The sequence below is a fragment of the Cinclus cinclus genome, chromosome 35 (assembly GCF_963662255.1).
Source record: "Cinclus cinclus chromosome 35, bCinCin1.1, whole genome shotgun sequence".
Taxonomy (NCBI): domain Eukaryota; kingdom Metazoa; phylum Chordata; class Aves; order Passeriformes; family Cinclidae; genus Cinclus; species Cinclus cinclus.
In genome coordinates, this window is record NC_085080.1 from 1,145,100 (window position 1) to 1,163,900 (window position 18,801).

General features: G+C 49.8%; 2 protein-coding genes across 5 annotated transcripts in view; one reads left to right on the forward strand and one right to left on the reverse strand.

Annotated features, from left to right (window-relative positions):
• The window catches only part of LOC134055802 (HLA class II histocompatibility antigen, DR alpha chain-like), an 8,609-nt gene extending 2,156 nt beyond the window's left edge, over positions 1 to 6,453 (forward strand). The window contains exons 4-6 of the mRNA XM_062512261.1: positions 36 to 287; positions 3,093 to 3,374; positions 5,370 to 6,453. Coding sequence (XP_062368245.1) covers positions 36 to 287; positions 3,093 to 3,374; positions 5,370 to 5,524 — 689 coding nt within the window. The 3' untranslated portion in view covers positions 5,525 to 6,453. The remainder of the gene's footprint in view (positions 1 to 35; positions 288 to 3,092; positions 3,375 to 5,369) is intronic.
• Positions 6,454 to 7,027: 574 nt separating this feature from the next.
• On the reverse strand, positions 7,028 to 18,053 carry SLC39A7 (solute carrier family 39 member 7). 4 transcript variants are annotated; one of them, XM_062512283.1, is made up of 10 exons: positions 17,711 to 18,053; positions 16,121 to 16,289; positions 14,639 to 14,686; positions 14,040 to 14,078; positions 13,432 to 13,470; positions 13,097 to 13,144; positions 11,090 to 11,197; positions 10,144 to 10,290; positions 8,095 to 8,291; positions 7,028 to 7,448 (listed from the first exon to the last, which is right to left on the reverse strand). In XM_062512283.1, the coding sequence occupies exons 1-10, from the start codon at positions 17,855 to 17,857 to the stop codon at positions 7,197 to 7,199; spliced, it is 1,194 nt and encodes a 397-aa protein (XP_062368267.1). In that variant the 5' UTR covers positions 17,858 to 18,053; the 3' UTR covers positions 7,028 to 7,196. The 4 variants fall into 4 exon arrangements, with proteins under 4 accessions (XP_062368267.1, XP_062368263.1, XP_062368265.1 ...); XM_062512279.1 differs by lacking the exon at positions 7,028 to 7,448 and having other exon boundaries at positions 7,469 to 8,291; XM_062512281.1 differs by lacking the exons at positions 7,028 to 7,448; positions 13,097 to 13,144 and having other exon boundaries at positions 7,469 to 8,291.
• Positions 18,054 to 18,801: the final 748 nt, after the last annotated feature.

Consider the following 18,801-nt stretch of genomic DNA (forward strand, 5'->3'; position numbering starts at 1 on the left):
CCCCTTTATAACTCCCCAAAATTCCCAATTCCCAGCCCAGCACATCATCATCCAGATGGAATTCTACCAAAAAACTTTGGATTCCCAACTGGAAGGCGACGAGTTCATGTTCGACTTCGACGGTGACGAGATTTTCCACGTGGAAAAGGAGGAGACGGTTTGGAGGCTCCCAAAATTCCAGGAATTCGCCAGTTTTGAGGCGCAGGGAGCGCTCCAGAACATCGCCATCACCAAACAGAACCTGGAGATTACCATGAAAGCTTCCAACAATTCCAGGATTCCCAGCGGTAACGGAGGGAGAGGGATTTTTTGGGGAATTTTTGGGGATTTTTAGGGTTTTTTTTATTGGGCTTTTAGTGGAAATTTTTGGGGAGGGTTGAGAAGATTTCAGGGGTTTGATCTAATTCTAGGTGGATTCAACTCAATTCCAAGTGGATTAAATCCAGTCCCAAGTGGATTAAATCCAATTCCAAACGGATTAAATCCAGATCCAAACGGATTAAATCCAGATCCAAATGGATTACACCAAATTCCAAGTGGATTAAATCCAGTTCCAAACGGATTAAATGCAATTCCAAACGGATTAAATCCAGATCCAAATGGATTAAACCAAATTCCAAGTGGATTAAAGCGAATTCCAAGTGGATTAAATCCAGTCCCAAGTGGATGAAATCCAGTTCCAGGTGGACTAAATTCAATCCCAAATCGATTAAACCAAATCCCAAATCGATTAAATCCGGTTCCAGACGGATCAAACCCAATCCCAGCTCAATTAAACCCAACCCCACTTGGATTAAACGCAATCCCAGCTTGATCCAAACCCAATTTTGAGCAGATCCAATTTGGTTTTGGGTGAATCCACCCCAATCCCATCTGGATCAAACCAAATTTCGGGCAGATCAAACCCATTTTGAGTGGAACAAACCCGATTTTGAGCGGATCAAACCAAATTTTGAACGGATCAAACCAAATTTTAGGTGGATCAAACCCAATTTTGAGCAGATCAAACCCAATTTTGAACAGATCAAATCCCATCTGGATCAAACCCGATTTCGGGCGGATCAAACCCATTTTCACGTAGATCAAACCCCTTTCAGGCAGATCAAACCCAATTTTGAGCAGATCAAACCCAACTTTGTGTGGATCAAACCCGATTTTGGGCAGATCAAACCCGATTTCGGGCAGATCAAACCCAATTTTGAGCGGATCAAACCCATTTTCAGGTAGATCAAACCCGATTTCGGGTGGATCAAACCCGATTTCGGGCGGATCAAACCCGATTTTGAGCAGATCAAACCCGATTTCGGGCAGATCAAACCCATTTTGAGCGGATCAAACCCGATTTCGGGCGGATCAAACCCAATTTTGAGCGGATCAAACCCAATTTTGAGCGGATCAAACCCGATTTCGGGCGGATCAAACCCAATTTTGAGCGGATCAAACCCAATTTTGAGCGGATCAAACCCGATTTCGGGCGGATCAAACCCAATTTTGAGCGGATCAAACCCGATTTCGGGCGGATCAAACCCAATTTTGAGCGGATCAAACCCGATTTCGGGCGGATCAAACCCATTTTCAGGTAGATCAAACCCGTTTCAGGCAGATCAAACCCAATTTTGAGTGGATCAAACCCAATTTTGAGCGGATCAAACCCGATTTCGGGCAGATCAAACCCGATTTTGAGCAGATCAAACCCGATTTCGGGCAGATCAAACCCAATTTTGAGCGGATCAAACCCAATTTTGAGCAGATCAAACCCAATTTTGAGCGGATCAAACCCATTTTGAGCAGATCAAACCCAATTTTGAGCAGATCAAACCCAATTTTGAGCGGATCAAACCCGATTTTGAGCGGATCAAACCCGATTTTGAGTGGATCAAGCCCAATTTTGAGCGGATCAAACCCGATTTCGGGCGGATCAAACCCAATTTTGAGCGGATCAAACCCAATTTCGGGCAGATCAAACCCAATTTTGAGCGGATCAAACCCAATTTTGAGCGGATCAAACCCAATTTTGAGCGGATCAAACCCAATTTTGAGTGGATCAAACCCGATTTCGGGCAGATCAAGCCCAATTTTGAGCGGATCAAACCCGATTTCGGGCGGATCAAACCCAATTTTGAGCGGATCAAACCCGATTTCGGGCAGATCAAACCCAATTTTGAGCGGATCAAACCCAATTTTGAGCGGATCAAACCCGATTTCGGGCGGATCAAACCCAATTTTGAGCGGATCAAACCCGATTTCGGGCAGATCAAACCCAATTTTGAGCGGATCAAACCCAATTTTGAGCGGATCAAACCCAATTTTGAGCAGATCAAACCCGATTTCGGGCAGATCAAACCCAATTTTGAGCGGATCAAACCCGATTTCGGGCGGATCAAACCCAATTTTGAGCGGATCAAACCCGATTTCGGGCGGATCAAACCCAATTTTGAGCGGATCAAACCCAATTTTGAGCGGATCAAACCCGATTTCGGGCGGATCAAACCCATTTTCAGGTAGATCAAACCCGTTTCAGGCAGATCAAACCCGATTTTGAGTGGATCAAACCCAATTTTGAGCGGATCAAACCCGATTTCGGGTGGATCAAACCCAATTTTGAGCGGATCAAACCCGATTTCGGGCAGATCAAACCCAATTTTGAGCGGATCAAACCCAATTTTGAGTGGATCAAACCCGATTTCGGGCAGATCAAACCCATTTTGAGTGGATCAAACCCAATTTTGAGCAGATCAAACCCAATTTCGGGCGGATCAAACCCGATTTCGGGCAGATCAAACCCAATTTTGAGCGGATCAAACCCAATTTTGAGTGGATCAAACCCGATTTCGGGCAGATCAAGCCCAATTTTGAGCGGATCAAACCCGATTTCGGGCGGATCAAACCCAATTTTGAGCGGATCAAACCCGATTTCGGGCAGATCAAACCCAATTTTGAGCGGATCAAACCCAATTTTGAGCGGATCAAACCCAATTTTGAGCGGATCAAACCCGATTTCGGGCAGATCAAACCCATTTTCACGTAGATCAAACCCGTTTTGGGGCGGATCACCCCCAGTTTTGCGCTGACCCTTCCAATCCCCGCGGCAGTGTCGCCGGAAGTGGCCGTGTTCCCCAAACACGTGGTGCAGGAGGACGAACCCAACGTCCTCATCTGCTCCGTCACCAAGTTCTGGCCGCCCGTGCTGGGCCTGAGCTGGCTCCAGAACGGGATCCCCGTGAAGAAGGGAATCCTGGAGACCCCGTTCTACCAGGACCGCGACAACACCTTCCGGAAATTCTCCTACCTGCCCTTCATCCCCAAACCCGGCGATTATTACGACTGCAAGGTGGAGCACGAGGGGCTGGCAGAGCCCAGGAAGACGCATTGGGGTGAGATTTGGGGGTTTTGGGGGAAAATTGGGGTTTTTGGGATATTTGGAAAAACTGGGATTTTTGGGATTTGGGATTTTTGGGAAATAGGGATTTTTGGGGTTTGGGGTTATCACGGCTGCAAGGTGGAGCACGAGGGGCTGGCAGAGACCAGGAAGACGCTTTGGGGTGAGATTTGGAGAATTTGGGAAAATGGGTGGTTTTGGGGTTTTGTGGTTTTTAGGATTTTGGGGGGTTTTTTGGGGAAAATGGGTGGTTTTGGGGTTTTGTGGTTTTTAGGATTTTTGGGGGTTTTTGGGGAAAATGGGTGGTTTTGGGGTTTTGTGGTTTTTAGGATTTTGGGGGTTTTTGGGGAAAATTGGTGGTTTTGGGGTTTTGTGGTTTTTAGGATTTTTGGGGGTTTTTGGGGAAAATTGGTGGTTTTGGGGTTTTGTGGTTTTTAGGATTTTTGGGGGTTTTTGGGGAAAATGGGTGGTTTTGGGGTTTTGTGGTTTTTAGGATTTTTGGGGGGTTTTTGGGGAAAATTGGTGGTTTTGGGGTTTTGTGGTTTTTAGGATTTTTGGGGGTTTTTGGGGAAAATGGGTGGTTTTGGGGTTTTGTGGTTTTTAGGATTTTTGGGGGTTTTTGGGGAAAATTGGTGGTTTTGGGGTTTTGTGGTTTTTAGGATTTTTGGGGGTTTTTGGGGAAAATGGGTGGTTTTGGGGTTTTGTGGTTTTTAGGATTTTTGGGGGGTTTTTGGGGAAAATTGGTGGTTTTGGGGTTTTGTGGTTTTTAGGATTTTTGGGGGTTTTTGGGGAAAATGGGTGGTTTTGGGGTTTTGTGGTTTTTAGGATTTTTGGGGGTTTTTGGGGAAAATTGGTGGTTTTGGGGTTTTGTGGTTTTTAGGATTTTTGGGGGTTTTTGGGGAAAATGGGTGGTTTTGGGGTTTTGTGGTTTTTAGGATTTTTGGGGGTTTTTGGGGAAAATGGGTGGTTTTGGGGTTTTGTGTTTTTTAGGATTTTTGGGGGTTTTTGGGGAAAATTGGTGGTTTTGGGGTTTTGTGGTTTTTAGGATTTTTGGGGGGTTTTTGGGGAAAATGGGTGGTTTTGGGGTTTTGTGGTTTTTAGGATTTTTGGGGGTTTTTGGGGAAAATGGGTGGTTTTGGGGTTTTGTGGTTTTTAGGATTTTTGGGGGTTTTTGGGGAAAATGGGTGGTTTTGGGGTTTTGTGGTTTTTAGGATTTTTGGGGGTTTTTGGGGAAAATGGGTGGTTTTGGGGTTTTGTGGTTTTTAGGATTTTTGGGGGTTTTTGGGGAAAATGGGTGGTTTTGGGGTTTTGTGGTTTTTAGGATTTTTGGGGGTTTTTGGGGAAAATGGGTGGTTTTGGGGTTTTGTGGTTTTTAGGATTTTTGGGGGTTTTTGGGGAAAATGGGTGGTTTTGGGGTTTTGTGGTTTTTAGGATTTTTGGGGGTTTTTGGGGAAAATGGGTGGTTTTGGGGTTTTGTGGTTTTTAGGATTTTTGGGGGTTTTTGGGGAAAATGGGTGGTTTTGGGGTTTTGTGGTTTTTAGGATTTTTGGGGGTTTTTGGGGAAAATGGGTGGTTTTGGGGTTTTGTGGTTTTTAGGATTTTTGGGGGTTTTTGGGGAAAATGGGTGGTTTTGGGGTTTTGTGGTTTTTAGGATTTTTGGGGAAAACTGGTGGTTTTGGGGTTTTTACGGCTGCAAGGTGGAGCACAAGGGGCTGGCAGAGACCAGGAAGACGCTTTGGGGTGAGATTTGGGAAAAATGGGATTTTTTTTTGGGGATTTGGGATGGAAATTGCCACATTTGGCATTTGGGAAACCTGGGATTTGTGGGATCGGGGTAAACCACGAACACAACAAAAACAAAGAAATATTCGGGATGAGAAATCACTCGGGAAGAGGAAAAAAATTCACCAAGTTTGGGCCGAGCCGGGAACGGGACGGAATTTGGGATTTGAGGGGGAAAACATTCCCGGAATTCCCGATTTTTTGGCAGAACCCCAAATCCTGGCGCCGGCGTCGGAGGTCACGGAGACGGTGATCTGTGCCCTGGGCTTGGCCGTGGGCATCGTGGGCATCGCCGTGGGCACCGTCCTCATCATCCGCGGGATGAAGCTCGGCCGCGCCCGCGCCGAGCGCGGCGTGCTCTGAGCGCTGGGACCCCGAAATTACCCCGCAATTCCTGCCCCGAATTCCTGGGGATTCAACCCGAAAATTCCTGCCCCGAATCCTGCGGAATTACACCAAATCCAGCCCGAAATTCGGTGGAATTACCCTGAAAAATCCTGCCCCAAATGCCGTGGAATTACCCCAAAATTCCAGCCCACAATCCTGCTCCAAATCCAGCCCAAAATCCCATGGAATTACCCCAAATCCAGCCCAAAATCCCATGGAATTACCCCAAACCCAGCCCAAAATCCTGTCCCAAATCCAGTCCAAAATCCAATGGAATTACCCCAAATCCAGCTCAAAATCACGGAAAATTTCCCCTAATTCAGCCTGAAATCCCATGGAATTACCCCAAAAAATCCTGTCCCAAATCCTGTGGATTCAACACAAAAATCCTGCCCTAAATCCCATGGAATTACCCCAAATCCAGCCCAAAATCCCATGGAATTACCCCAAAAATCCAGCCCCAAATCCTGCCCTGGAATTGCCCTAAAATCCTGCCTCAAATCTCATGGAATTACCCCAAATCCATCCTGAAATCCTGCAAAATTCCCCCAAATCCAGCCCAAAATCCCCTTGAAATCCTGCCCGAGATCTCACCCAAAATTCCATGGAATGTCCCCAGATCCTGCCTGAAATCCCCCCAAAATTCCCTTAAAATCAGTCCCCTCAGAATTTCCTTAAAATCCACCCAAAATCCCACCAAAATTCCCTTGAAATCCCCTCAGAATCCCCTTAAAATCCACCCAAAATCCCCTTAAAATTCCACCAAAATTCCCCTAAAATCCCCCCAAAATTTCCATTTTATCTCCCTTTGGAATTCTGTGTCCCTGTTGTCCTCTCGATGTCACCCCAATAAAGAGGGGGGATGGGAGAGGGAGCGATCCCAAATCCCTTCCCCCCCTTGCCTTTAGAAATTTTCTGGCAAAAAAATTTTGGGATCGGCGTCACTGATGTCACCGTGGGAGGGGATGAAGACATTGGGATCGGTGTCCCCAAAATGTCCCCAGCCCCACCTCCCTGGAATGTCCCCAAATGTCCTCAAACATTCTTGAAATCTCCCAAATCCTCAATGGCTCAAAATGTCCCCAAAATGTTCCAAATGTCCCCAACCCTTAATATCTCCAAATTCCCCCAAATTGCCCCAGGCCCCACTCAGGACACGTCAGTTTGACTTTCCCATCATGGCTGCACCGGAAGTGACCACAGAGAGCGTGGCCTCACCGCCAGGGGCCGCTCTATGCTTCCCCACTCTATGGTTGGTCCTCCAGCACCTCTATTTCCCTTGGATTTTTCCCGGTTTTCCACGAATTTTTCCCACCCCGACACCCATATCTCCACCCTCTACCCAAATTCTTCACCCCCCAACGTATTCCACACTCTCATCTCATCGTCATCCTCACATTTTAATCCATCATGATTTGCCATGACGCCATCATCAATTATATTAAAAAAAAACCCCAAACCCCACCCCCATCCTGCCAAATTCCCCAAAATCACGCCCTAAACCCCAAATCTCTGACTTTTTTAGGTGGTCAGGCCTCTCTTTGGTCCCAAAATAAACTTCACAACGTCCACCTCCCCTTCCACGGACTGGAGGAGGTTTCAGACAACACAGAGATATTTGGGATTTTGGGTAACTTTAGGTGATTTCCTACTCGTAGTGGGTGATGAGCAGCATCATGGCCACGCCGGCCAGCAGCGCCAGGAGCTGCAGCAGGGCCTGGGCGGGGCCAGAATCCCTCAGGATTTCGGGGAGCACGGACACGGTGCCCAGGTAGATGAAGCCGCCGGCGGTGAAGGGAAGGATCCCGGCCACGGCTCCGGCTCCGGAGCCCTCGGCCAGCAAGGAGCAGGCAGCACCGGCCAGAGCGGCCACAGCGGTCAGGAGTTGGAGCAGCATGGCCTGGAAGGGTACTGGGGTTACTGGGGAAAAAATCCGGCTCAAAGTGTAGTGAGATTACCCTGAAATCCCAGGGAATTGCCATGAAATCCACCCAGAAATCCTGTGAAATTGCCTCAAAATCCAGGCCAAAATTCCATTAAATTGCCCCAAAATGCAGCCAGGAATTCCCTTGAAATTTCTCCTGAAATTCCCCCCAAAATCCACTCAAAATTGCTCTGGGAGAGACTGGGAGTGAGATCATGGGGATAAAAGTGAACTGGCATGAACTGGGAGTGGGGTAATGGCAGTAAAAGAACTGGGATGTACTAACAGGGACTGGGAATGCGGTAATGGGGGTAAAAGGGGAACTGGAATGAACCGGGAAGGAGATAATGAAGATAAATAGGGAACTGGGGGGAACTGGGAGCACTGGGAAGGGGCCTGACCTCACCCGACCATTCCCCTTCCCTCCCAACATGGCGGCACCGGAAGTTACCACCGAGACCGCGGCTGCACCGCCCACCTCTTGGGAGGGGGCGCTCTGGCCCTCCCAACGCCCAACTCTATGGCTGGTCCTCCAACACTTCAATTTTTCCCTTTTTTTTTTTTTTTGGAAATTTTTCCTCCCAAATTCCGGATTTTTTTTTTTTTTTTTTTTTTTTGTCACCTGTCCTTTGGAGCAGCCGGCGCGCAGCAGCAGGGCCATGTCCCCCAGCTCGTGGGGCAGCTCGTGCAGCAGCACCGACAGCGCCGTCAGCGTGCCCCGGGCGGGGCTCCCCCAAAACGCAGCTCCCAGCGCCAGCCCGTCCGTGAAGTTGTGAGCAGCGTCAGCCGCCAGGTTCAGGTAGCCCGATACCGCCATGCCTGTGCCAAAAAAAAAAAAAAAAACCCAAAAAAAAAACCCAAAAAAAACCACACCCAAAATCAGCTCAAAATCACCCTGAAATTGTACCCAAAAATCAGCCCTAGAAAAAAAAAAACCCCCGAAGTCGCACCGAAATCGGCCTGAAAATCATCCCGAAATGATCCCAAAATCAGCTCGAAAAAATCTCGAAGTTACACCAAAATCAGCGTCAAAATCGTCCTGAGATTATCCCCAAAATCAGCTCTAAAAAACCCCAAAGTCACCCAAAATCAGCTCTATAACACCCTTAAGTTACCCCAAAATTGCCTCAAAAATCAGCCCAAAATCACCCTGAAATTATCCCTAAGTCCTCCCAAAAGTCCTCAAATCCTCCAGCGTCCCAAATGTCCACTCAATGTTCCCAAATCCCCCCAAAATATCCCCAAACCCCCTCCAAATCCCCCCAAATCCCCACAAAATCCCCTCAAAAGTCCCCAAAATCCCCTTCAAATGTCCGAAAATCACCCCAAATCCCCCTAAATGTCCCCAAAATCCCCTTAAATGTCCCCAAATCCCCTCCAAATGTCCCCAAATCCCTCCAAAATCCTCTCAAATGTCCCAAAAATCCCCCCCAAAAGTCCCCAAATCCCTCAAAAAGCCCCCTAAATGTCCTCAAATCCCCTCCAAATGTCACCAAATCCCCACAAAATGTCCCCAAATCCCCTCCAAATGTCCCCAAATCCCCCCTAAATGTCCCAAAAATCCCCACAAAATGTCCTCAAATCCCCCCTAAATGTCACCAAATCCCCTCCAAATGTCCCCAAATCCCCACAAAATGCCCCCAAATCCCTCCAAATGTCTGGAAATCCCCCCTAAATGTCCCCAAATCCCCCCTAAATGTCCCCAAATCCCCCCTAAATGTCCCCAAATCCCCTCCAAGTGTCCCCAAATCCCCCCTAAATGTCCTCAAATCCCCCCAAATGTCACCAAATCCCCCCTAAATGTCCCCAAATCCCCCCTAAATGTCCCCAAATCCCCTCCAAGTGTCCCCAAATCCCCCGTAAATGTCCTCAAATCCCCCCTAAATGTCCCCAAATCCCCTCCAAGTGTCACCAAATCCCCACAAAATGTCCCCAAATCCCCCCTAAATGTCCTCAAATCCCCCCTAAATGTCCCCAAATCCCCCCTAAATGTCCCCAAATCCCCCCTAAATGTCCTCAAATCCCCCCTAAATGTCCCCAAATCCCCCCTAAATGTCCCCAAATCCCCCCTAAATGTCCCCAAATCCCCTCCAAGTGTCCCCAAATCCCCCCTAAATGTCCTCAAATCCCCCCAAATGTCACCAAATCCCCCCAAATGTCCCCAAATCCCCTCCAAATGTCCCCAAATCCCCCCTAAATGTCCTCAAATCCCCCCTAAATGTCCCCAAATCCCCCCTAAATGTCCCCAAATCCCCCCTAAATGTCACCAAATCCCCTCCAAATGTCCCCAAATCCCCCCTAAATGTCCTCAAATCCCCCCTAAATGTCCCCAAATCCCCTCCAAATGTCCCCAAATCCCCCCTAAATGTCCCCAAATCCCCCGTAAATGTCCTCAAATCCCCCCTAAATGTCCCCAAATCCCCTCCAAGTGTCCTCAAATCCCCACAAAATGTCCCCAAATCCCCCCTAAATGTCCCCAAATCCCCACAAAATGCCCCCAAATCCCTCCAAATGTCCCCAAATCCCCCCTAAAGGTCCCCAAATCCCCCCTAAATGTCCCCAAATCCCCCCTAAATGTCACCAAATCCCCCCTAAATGTCCCCAAATCCCCTCCAAAATCCCCTCCAATGTCCCAAAAATCCCCCAATTTCCCCCCAAAATCCCCCCTCACCGGCTCTGTCCCCATCGGGGCTCTTGCTGTGCTGGCCCCTGGTGGCCTTGGTGGCCTTGGTGGCCCTGGTGGCCCCTGTCCCCCTCTTTGTCCCCCGGGTGTCACCGTCGGCCTCGTCCTCGCTGGAGCTGTGCTTGGCCTTGGAGCCTGAGAGCCAAAAATAACCAAAAATTCAACCCAAAATCCGATCCAAAACACACACACACAAAAAAAAAAAAAAAAAAAAAAAAAAAATCTCAAAATTTAACCCAAAACAGAAAAAAAACCAAAAAAACCCCACAAATTTCGCCCCAAATCCAACCCAAAATACAAAAAAAAACACCTAAAAAAAACACCCACAAAATTCACCCCAAAACACACACAAAAAAAAAAAACATAAAATTCACCCAAAAATACACTCACAGAATTCACCCCAAAACGCAAGAAACTCACGAAATTCACCCCAAAAAGGGAAAAAAAATCCCCACAAAATTTAACCAAAATACAAAAAAATCCCCATAAAATTCACCCCCCAAAAAAACACAATATTCGCCCGAAATCCAACCCAAAATACAAAAAAAAAAAAAAAAAAGATTAAAAAAAAAATAAATCAAATACAAACCAACGTTTTTCAGCCCCAAATCCCCGTTGGTTTTTTTTTTGTCTTTTCCCCAAAAATCCCCATTTTTCCCCCCAAATCCCCATTTTCCCCCCAAAACCCCCATTTTTTTTGGTATTTTTCCCATTTTTCCCCAAAATCACCATTTTTCAGCCCAAATCCCCGTTGGTTTTTTTTTTTTGTCTTTTCCCCAAAAATCCCCATTTTTCCCCCCAAATCCCCATTTTCTTCCCCCCAAACCCTCATTTTTTCCCCTTAAAACCCCATTTTTTTGGGGTTTTTTTTGTTCTGTTTTTTTTTTTTTTTTTTTTTTTTCCCAAAATCTCCTTTTTTCAGCCCAAACCTGACCGTGCCCGTGCCCGTGTCCGTGTCCCCCGCAGTGCCTGACCCCCAGCTCCACGGCCAGGAACGTCACAATTCCTGCCAGGACCCAGAGCCCCACGGACAGAGCCTGACCTGGGGGGGGGAAATGGGGTGAAAACGGGAGAAATTGGGAAAAATGGGAATGATACGGGGGGGGGAGGGGGAAATAGGGGGGGGAAAAGGGGGAAAATGGGGGGAAAAATGGGAATGATGGGGGGAAAAATGGGAATGATGGGGGGGAAATATGGGGGAAAATGGGAATGATGGGGGGAAAAATGGGGGAAAAAATGGGAATGATGGGGGGAAAAATGGGGGGAAATGGGAATGATGGGGGGAAATATGGGGGAAAATGGGAATGATGGGGGGAAAAATGGGAATGATGGGGGAAAAATGGGGGAAAATGGGAATGATGGGGGGGAAAAATGGGGGAAAAAATGGGAATGATGGGGGGAAAAATGGGGGAAAAAATGGGAATGATGGGGGGAAAAATGGGGGAAAAAAATGGGAATGATGGGGGGGAAAATGGGGGAAAAATGGGAATGATGGGGGGAAATATGGGGGAAAATGGGAATGATGGGGGGAAAAATGGGAATGATGGGGGGAAAAATGGGGGGAAAATGGGAATGATGGGGGGAAAAATGGGGGAAAATGGGAATGATGGGGGGAAAAATGGGGGAAAAAATGGGAATGATGGGGGGGAAAATGGGGGAAAATGGGAATGATGGGGGGAAAAATGGGGGAAAATGGGAATGATGGGGGGAAAAATGGGGGAAAAAATGGGAATGATGGGGGGGAAAATGGGGGGAAAAATGGGAATGATGGGGGGAAAAATGGGAATGATGGGGGGAAAAATGGGAATGATGGGGGGAAATATGGGGGAAAAAATGGGAATGATGGGGGGAAAAATGGGGGAAAAAATGGGAATGATGGGGGGAAAAATGGGGGAAAAAAATGGGAATGATGGGGGGGAAAATGGGAATGATGGGGGGAAAAATGGGAATGATGGGGGAAAAATGGGAATGATGGGGGGAAAAATGGGGGAAAAATGGGAATGATGGGGGAAAAATGGGGGAAAAAATGGGAATGATGGGGGGAAAATGGGGGAAAAAATGGGAATGATGGGGGGGAAAATGGGGGAAAAAATGGGAATGATGGGGGGAAATATGGGGGAAAAAATGGGAATGATGGGGGGAAAATTGGGGGGAAAAAATGGGAATGATGGGGGGAAAATGGGGGAAAAATGGGAATGATGGGGGGAAAATGGGGGAAAAAATGGGGGAAAAAATGGGAATGATGGGGGGAAATATGGGGGGGAAATGGGAATGATGGGGGAAAAATGGGAATGATGGGGGGAAAAATGGGGGGGAAATGGGAATGATGGGGGGAAAAATGGGAATGATGGGGGAAAAATGGGGGAAAAAGTGGGGGGAAAATGGGGAAAAATGGGGGGGAAATGGGAAATAATGGGAGAGAAATGGGAATAATGGGGGAAATATGGGGGAAAAATGGGGGGAAATTGGGGGGGGAAATGGGGAAAATGGGGGGAAATGTGAAAAATGGGGGAAAATGGGGAAAAATGGGGGGGAAATTGAGAGCAATGGAAGAAAAATGGGGGAAATTGGTAAAAATGGGTATAATGGGGGGAAATGGGCAAAAATGGGGAATAATGGGGGGAAAAAAATTGAGGGAAATGACACCAAAATGGAAGAAATGGCCTAAAATGGAGAAAAATGGCAGAGAATGGCACCAAAATGGCCAAAAATGGCTCGAAATTGGCACCAAATGGCCCCAAAGTGACAAAAAGCAGCCCCAAAATGGCCAAAAATAGCCCCAAAATGTCACCAAGTATTCCAAAGTGGCCAAAAATGGCTCGAAACCGCCCCAAAAAATGGCACCAAATCGGCCCCAAAATGGCCTCAAATGACCCCAAAATGTCCCCAGGGTGTCCCCAACACCCCCAGGGTTGTCCCCAAAACGTCCCCAGGGTCTCACCGTGTCCATGGTGGGAGTGGCCGTGACCCTCGTGGTGCTCGTGGGGGGCTGTGGGGGACAAAAAGGGTCCCCAAAATGTCCCAAAAGTGTCCCCAAGGTGTCCCAGGGTCCCCAAATTGTCCCCAACCCTCTTAAAACCACCTGAAGTTCCCCCAAACCACCCCAAAAATTCCCCAAACCAGCCCTAAATGACCCCATGGTGTCCCCGAAATGTCCCCAACCACCCTAAAACTGCCCCAAAATCCCTCCAAAGCCACCCCAAAAATGCGCCAAGCGCTCCCAAAACCACCCCAAAACGACCCCAAAACGTCCCCAAATTGTCCCCAGGCTCTCACCGTGTCCGTGGTGGGAGTGGCCGTGGTGCTCATGGGGGGCTGTGGGGACAAAAGGGGTCCCCAAAATGTCCCCAAGCCTCCTAAAGTCAGCCCAAAACCACCCCAAAAATGTCCCAAAATTGTCCCGAAGTGTCCCCAAACCCCCCCTAAAACCACCCCAAAATGCCCCAAACCTTCCAAAAAGACCCCAGACTGTCCCCAACCCTGCAAAAACCTCCCCAAATCCCTCCAAAACCACCCCAAAAATGTCCCAAATGCTCCCAAAATGACCCCAAAGTGTCCCAAATCCCCCTAAGGTGCCCCAATATCCCCAAGATGTCCCCAACCCCGACTAAAACCGCCCCCAAATCCCTCCAAAACAACCCCAAACTGTCCCAAAGTGTCCCCAAAATGCCCCAAGCCTTCCCAAAATGACCCTAAGGTGTCCCCAAGCCCCCTAAAACCACCCCAGAATCCCCCAAACCACCCCAAACAATGGCCCCAAAACGTCCCCGACTCCCTAAAACCGCCCCAAAATCCCTGCAAAACCACCCCAAAAATGCCCCAAATGACCCCAACCACCCCAAAAATGTCCCCAAGGTGTCCCCCAGGTGTCCCCAGGCTCTCACCGTGGGAGTGGCCGTGACCCTCGTGGTGCTCATGGGAGGCTGTGGGGACAAAAGGGGTCCCCAAAATTGTCCCCAAAGACCCCAAAGTGTCCCCAGGCTCCCTAAAGCCACCCTACACTCCCCTAAAACCGCCCCAAAATCTCAAAACCACCCCAAACTGTCCAAAATTGTCCCAAAGCGTCCCCAAAACCCCTAAAGCCACCCCAGAACCCATTCAACCCCCCCAAAACACCTCAAACCTGCCCTAAATCACCCCAAAGTGTCTCAAAATCACCCCAAAGTGTCCCCAAGGTGTCCCAGTGTCCCCAAATGGACCAAACCCTTCTACAACCATCCTCACCGTGCTCGTGGGAGGCTGTGGGGCCAAAAGACGTCCCCAAAATGTCCCAAAAGTGTCCCAAAACAGCCCCAAAGTGCCCCAGCGTCCCCAGAATGTCCCAAAATTGTCCCAAGACCCCTAAAACCACCCCAAACCTGTTACAAACCACCCCAAAGTGTCCCCAAATCACCCCAAAGTTTCCCCAGACCATCCCCCAGGTGTCCCCTAAAATGTCCCCAGGTGTCCCCAGGGTGTCCCCAAAGTGTCCCCAGGCTCTCACCGTGCCCGTGGTGGGAGTGGCCGTGACCCTCGTGGTGCTCGTGGGGGGCTGTGGGGACAAAAGGGGTCCCCAAAATGTCCCAAAAGTGTCCCAAAACAGCCCCAAAGTGCCCCAGCGTCCCCAGAATGTCCCAAAATTGTCCCAAGACCCCTAAAACCACCCCAAACCTGTTACAAACCACCCAAAGTGTCCCCAAATCACCCCGAAGTGTCCCCAAATCACCCCAAAATCACCCCAAACCACCCCAAAGTGTCCCCCAAATCACCCCGGAGGTGTCCCCGAGGTGTGACCCACCCAGGGCGTGGGGGATGAGGTGCAGGAAGGCGTCCCCCAGCAATCCCCCCAAAGTGTCCCCAAATCACCCCAAAGTGTCCCCAAATCACCCCAAATCACCCCAAAGTGTCCCCAAATCACCCCAAAATCACCCCAAATCACCCCAAATCACCCCAAATCACCCCAAAGTGTCCCCAAATCACCCCCGGAGGTGTCCCCGAGGTGTGACCCACCCAGGGCGTGGGGGATGAGGTGCAGGAAGGCGTCCCCCAGCAATCCCCCCAAAGTGTTCCCAAATCACCCCAAAGTGTCCCCAAATCACCCCAAAATCACCCCAAAGTGTCCCCAAATCACCCCAAAGTGTCCCCAAATCACCCCAAAATCACCCCAAATCACCCCAAATCCCCCCAAAATCACCCCAAATCACCCCAGAGGTGTCCCCGAGGTGTGACCCACCCAGGGCGTGGGGGATGAGGTGCAGGAAGGCGTCCCCCAGCAATCCCCCCAAAGTGTCCCCAAATCACCCCAAAGTGTCCCCAAATCACCCCAAATCACCCCAAAGTGTCCCCAAATCACCCCAAAATCACCCCAAATCACCCCAAATCACCCCAAATCACCCCAAAGTGTCCCCAAATCACCCCGGAGGTGTCCCCGAGGTGTGACCCACCCAGGGCGTGGGGGATGAGGTGCAGGAAGGCGTCCCCCAGCAATCCCCCCAAAGTGTTCCCAAATCACCCCAAAGTGTCCCCAAATCACCCCAAAATCACCCCAAATCACCCCAAAATCACCCCAAATCACCCCAAATCACCCCAAAGTGCCCCCAAATCACCCCGGAGGTGTCCCCGAGGTGTGACCCACCCAGGGCGTGGGGGATGAGGTGCAGGAAGGCGTCCCCCAGCAATCCCCCCAAAGTGTCCCCAAATCACCCCAAAGTGTCCCCAAATCACCCCAAAATCACCCCAAATCACCCCAAAATCACCCCAAATCACCCCAGAGGTGTCCCCGAGGTGTGACCCACCCAGGGCGTGGGGGATGAGGTGCAGGAAGGCGTCCCCCAGCAATCCCCCCAAAGTGTTCCCAAATCACCCCAAAGTGTCCCCAAATCACCCCAAAGTGTCCCCAAATCACCCCAAAATCACCCCAAATCACCCCAAATCCCCCCAAAATCACCCCAAATCACCCCAGAGGTGTCCCCGAGGTGTGACCCACCCAGGGCGTGGGGGATGAGGTGCAGGAAGGCGTCCCCCAGCAATCCCCCCGCGGCGAAGCTCAGCAGGAGCCGCAGGAGCCCCCGGCGCCGGGGGGACCCCGAATCCGCAGGGAGCAGGAACAGCACCAGGTGTGGGGCCAGGGACACCCCCAGAGCCGCACCCAGCGTCTGTGAGGGCACAGAAAAGGGGATTTTGGGGGAAAAACGGGGGAAAATCGGGGTCCGGGGGGAAAGCGGGGAGGTTGGGAGTGGGGAAAGGGGGATTTTGGGGGGGGGAAATGGGGGTTTGGGGAGGTAAAAAGGGATTTTGGGGTCAGAAATGAGGGAAAAAGGGGATTTTGGGGGTTAGAAATGGGGGAAAAAAGGGGATTTTGGGGGTGAGAAATGGGGGAAAAAAGGGGATTTTGGGGGTCAGAAATGGGGGAAAAAGGGGATTTGGGGGGTCAGAAATGGGGGAAAAAAGGGGATTTTGGGGGTTAGAAATGGGGGAAAAAAGGGGATTTTTGGGGGTCAGAAATGGGGGAAAAAGGGGATTTTGGGGGTCAGAAATGGGGGAAAAGGGGATTTTGGGGGTCAGAAATGGGGGAAAAAAGGGGATTTTGGGGGTCAGAAATGGGGGAAAAAGGGGATTTTGGGGTCAGAAATGGGGGAAAAAAGGGGATTTTGGGGGTCAGAAATGGGGGAAAAAAGGGGATTTTGGGAGTGAGAAATGGGAGTTTCGGGAAAAATTTGGGGGTTTGGGGGAAAAAAACAGAGTTTGGGAGGGTGGAAATGGGGATTTTGGGGTGGGAAATAGGGGTTTGGGTAGTTAAAAAAGGGATTTTGGGGTCGGAAATAGGGGAAAAGGGATTTTTTTGAGGTCAGGAATAGAATTTTGGGAAAAATTTGGGGGTTTGGGGGAAAAACGGGGAGGTTGGGAGTGGGGAAAGGGGGATTTTGGGGTTGAAATAGGGGGAAAGGGAGGAAAAAGTGATGATTTGGAGGGATATAAATGATTTTGGGGTTAGAAATGAGAAAATAGGGGATTTTGGAGGAAAATTGGGATTTGGGGGGAAAAAAGGGCGAGTTTGGGAGTGGGAAAATGAAGATTTTAGGGTGAAAAATGGGGGTTTGGGGTCACAAAAATGGGGATTTGGGAAGCTAAAAATGGGGATTTGGGGGTTAGAAATGGGGAACAAAGGGATTTTTGGGGTCTTAAGCATGAATTGGGAGAAGAAAAAGTCTTTAGAGAGAAAAAGGGGGGGGGTTGGGAATAGGAAAATAAGAATTTGGGAGAGGAAATAAACTTCGGGGCGTTTTAGGGGATATTGGGGCATTTTTGGTGGGATTTCAGGGTATTTGGGGTATTTTTGGGGGGGTTTCATGGCATTTTGGGGGCGACTTTAGGGTATTTCGGGACATTACTTCAATTTTAGGCCATTTTGGGACATTTTTGGGGTAATTTCAGGGTATTTTGGGCCGGTTTTTGAGGGCAATTTTAGGCTATTGTAGGGCATTTTCTGAATGCTGTTTTGGGCTATTTTTAAAAGCAATTTTAGGCTACTTAGGACCATTTTGGCGATTTTTTTTTTTTTTTTGGTGTTCCTCACCTGCAGCCACACCTGGGCGGTATCCTGGCGAGTTTTGGGGGGTCCATAGAGGTGGGGGTGGGGGTGGCCCGAGGCTGGGGGAGGGTCCTGGTGCCCCTCCCCCAGCCCCAGCACCACCAGGGTGAGGATGAGGAAGGGGAGCCCCATGGAGGGGGGCAAATTTTGGGGATAGGGGGAGGGTCCTGGAAGGCAAAATGACAGGGGAGGGGTGTTCTGGGTGGGTTGGAGAGTTTAAAGCTCCTCTCAACCATCCCCAAATTCCTTAAATTTCCCCCAAAAAAATCCCACCCAAGACTCGCTCAGGAAGCCCAAAAATCAAATCCCCTCAGGATGCCCAAATTACGCCCCCCCTCAAAATCCAAAATTCCCCTCCCCCAGGATCCCCCAAAAGCCCTCAGGATCCCCCCCAGATTCCCCTCAGCACCCCCCAAATCCCCGCAGAATCCACCCCCAAAACTCTCAGGATCCCCAAATTGCCACCAAGACTCTCCAAAATCCCATCAAGACCCTCCATAACTTCCTCAAGAATCCCCAAACCCCCTCAGGACCCCCCAAACTCCTCAGGATCCCAAAATCCCCTCAGAGCCCCCTCAGGACGTCCAAACCCCCCCTCAAGATTCCCCTCAGGACCCCCCAAACCCCCACCTCCCCAATACCCCTCCCAAACCCCTTCTCCGATCCTCTCCGGCCCTCCAGCCCCCTTCAGCCCCCCCAAAACCCCTCAAAAACCTCCGAAATTCCCCCAAAATCTGCTCGGGATGCCTCCGCTACCTCCAAAAGCCCGGGAACGTGGCACAGCGAGATCTCGCGAGATCCCGCGGGAAGTGGGGAGTGACCGAAGGGCAAAATCCGCCCGCAGCAAAGATGGCGGCGCGGCTTCGGAGTGAAATATCGCGCGATTTCCGTCGTAGAACAGACGTCACCTAAGGGAGAAGCCTGCCCGTAACAAAGATGGCGGCGAGGCTTCGGGGCGAAATATCGCGAGAGTTGGATGGGCAAGAATGAGCCCAAGATGGCGGCGCAGATTTGGTCGCGATATGGCGAGAGCTGTCGCGAGGAGAGGGGGAGCGATGTGGTGGCCGTGTCTAAGC

Excerpts from the sequence above, each read along its gene's own strand:
- SLC39A7 (XM_062512279.1), bottom strand. The coding sequence starts at position 17,857 with ATGGGGCTCCCCTTCCTCATCCTCACCCTGGTGGTGCTGGGGCTGGGG. Across the intron at positions 14,687-16,120 it reads CCTCATCCCCCACGCCCTGG|CCCCCCACGAGCACCACGAG; the intron begins GTGGGTCACACC and ends TTGTCCCCACAG. Across the intron at positions 13,471-14,039 it reads GGGTCACGGCCACTCCCACG|CCCCCCATGAGCACCACGGC; the intron begins GTGAGAGCCTGG and ends TTGTCCCCACAG.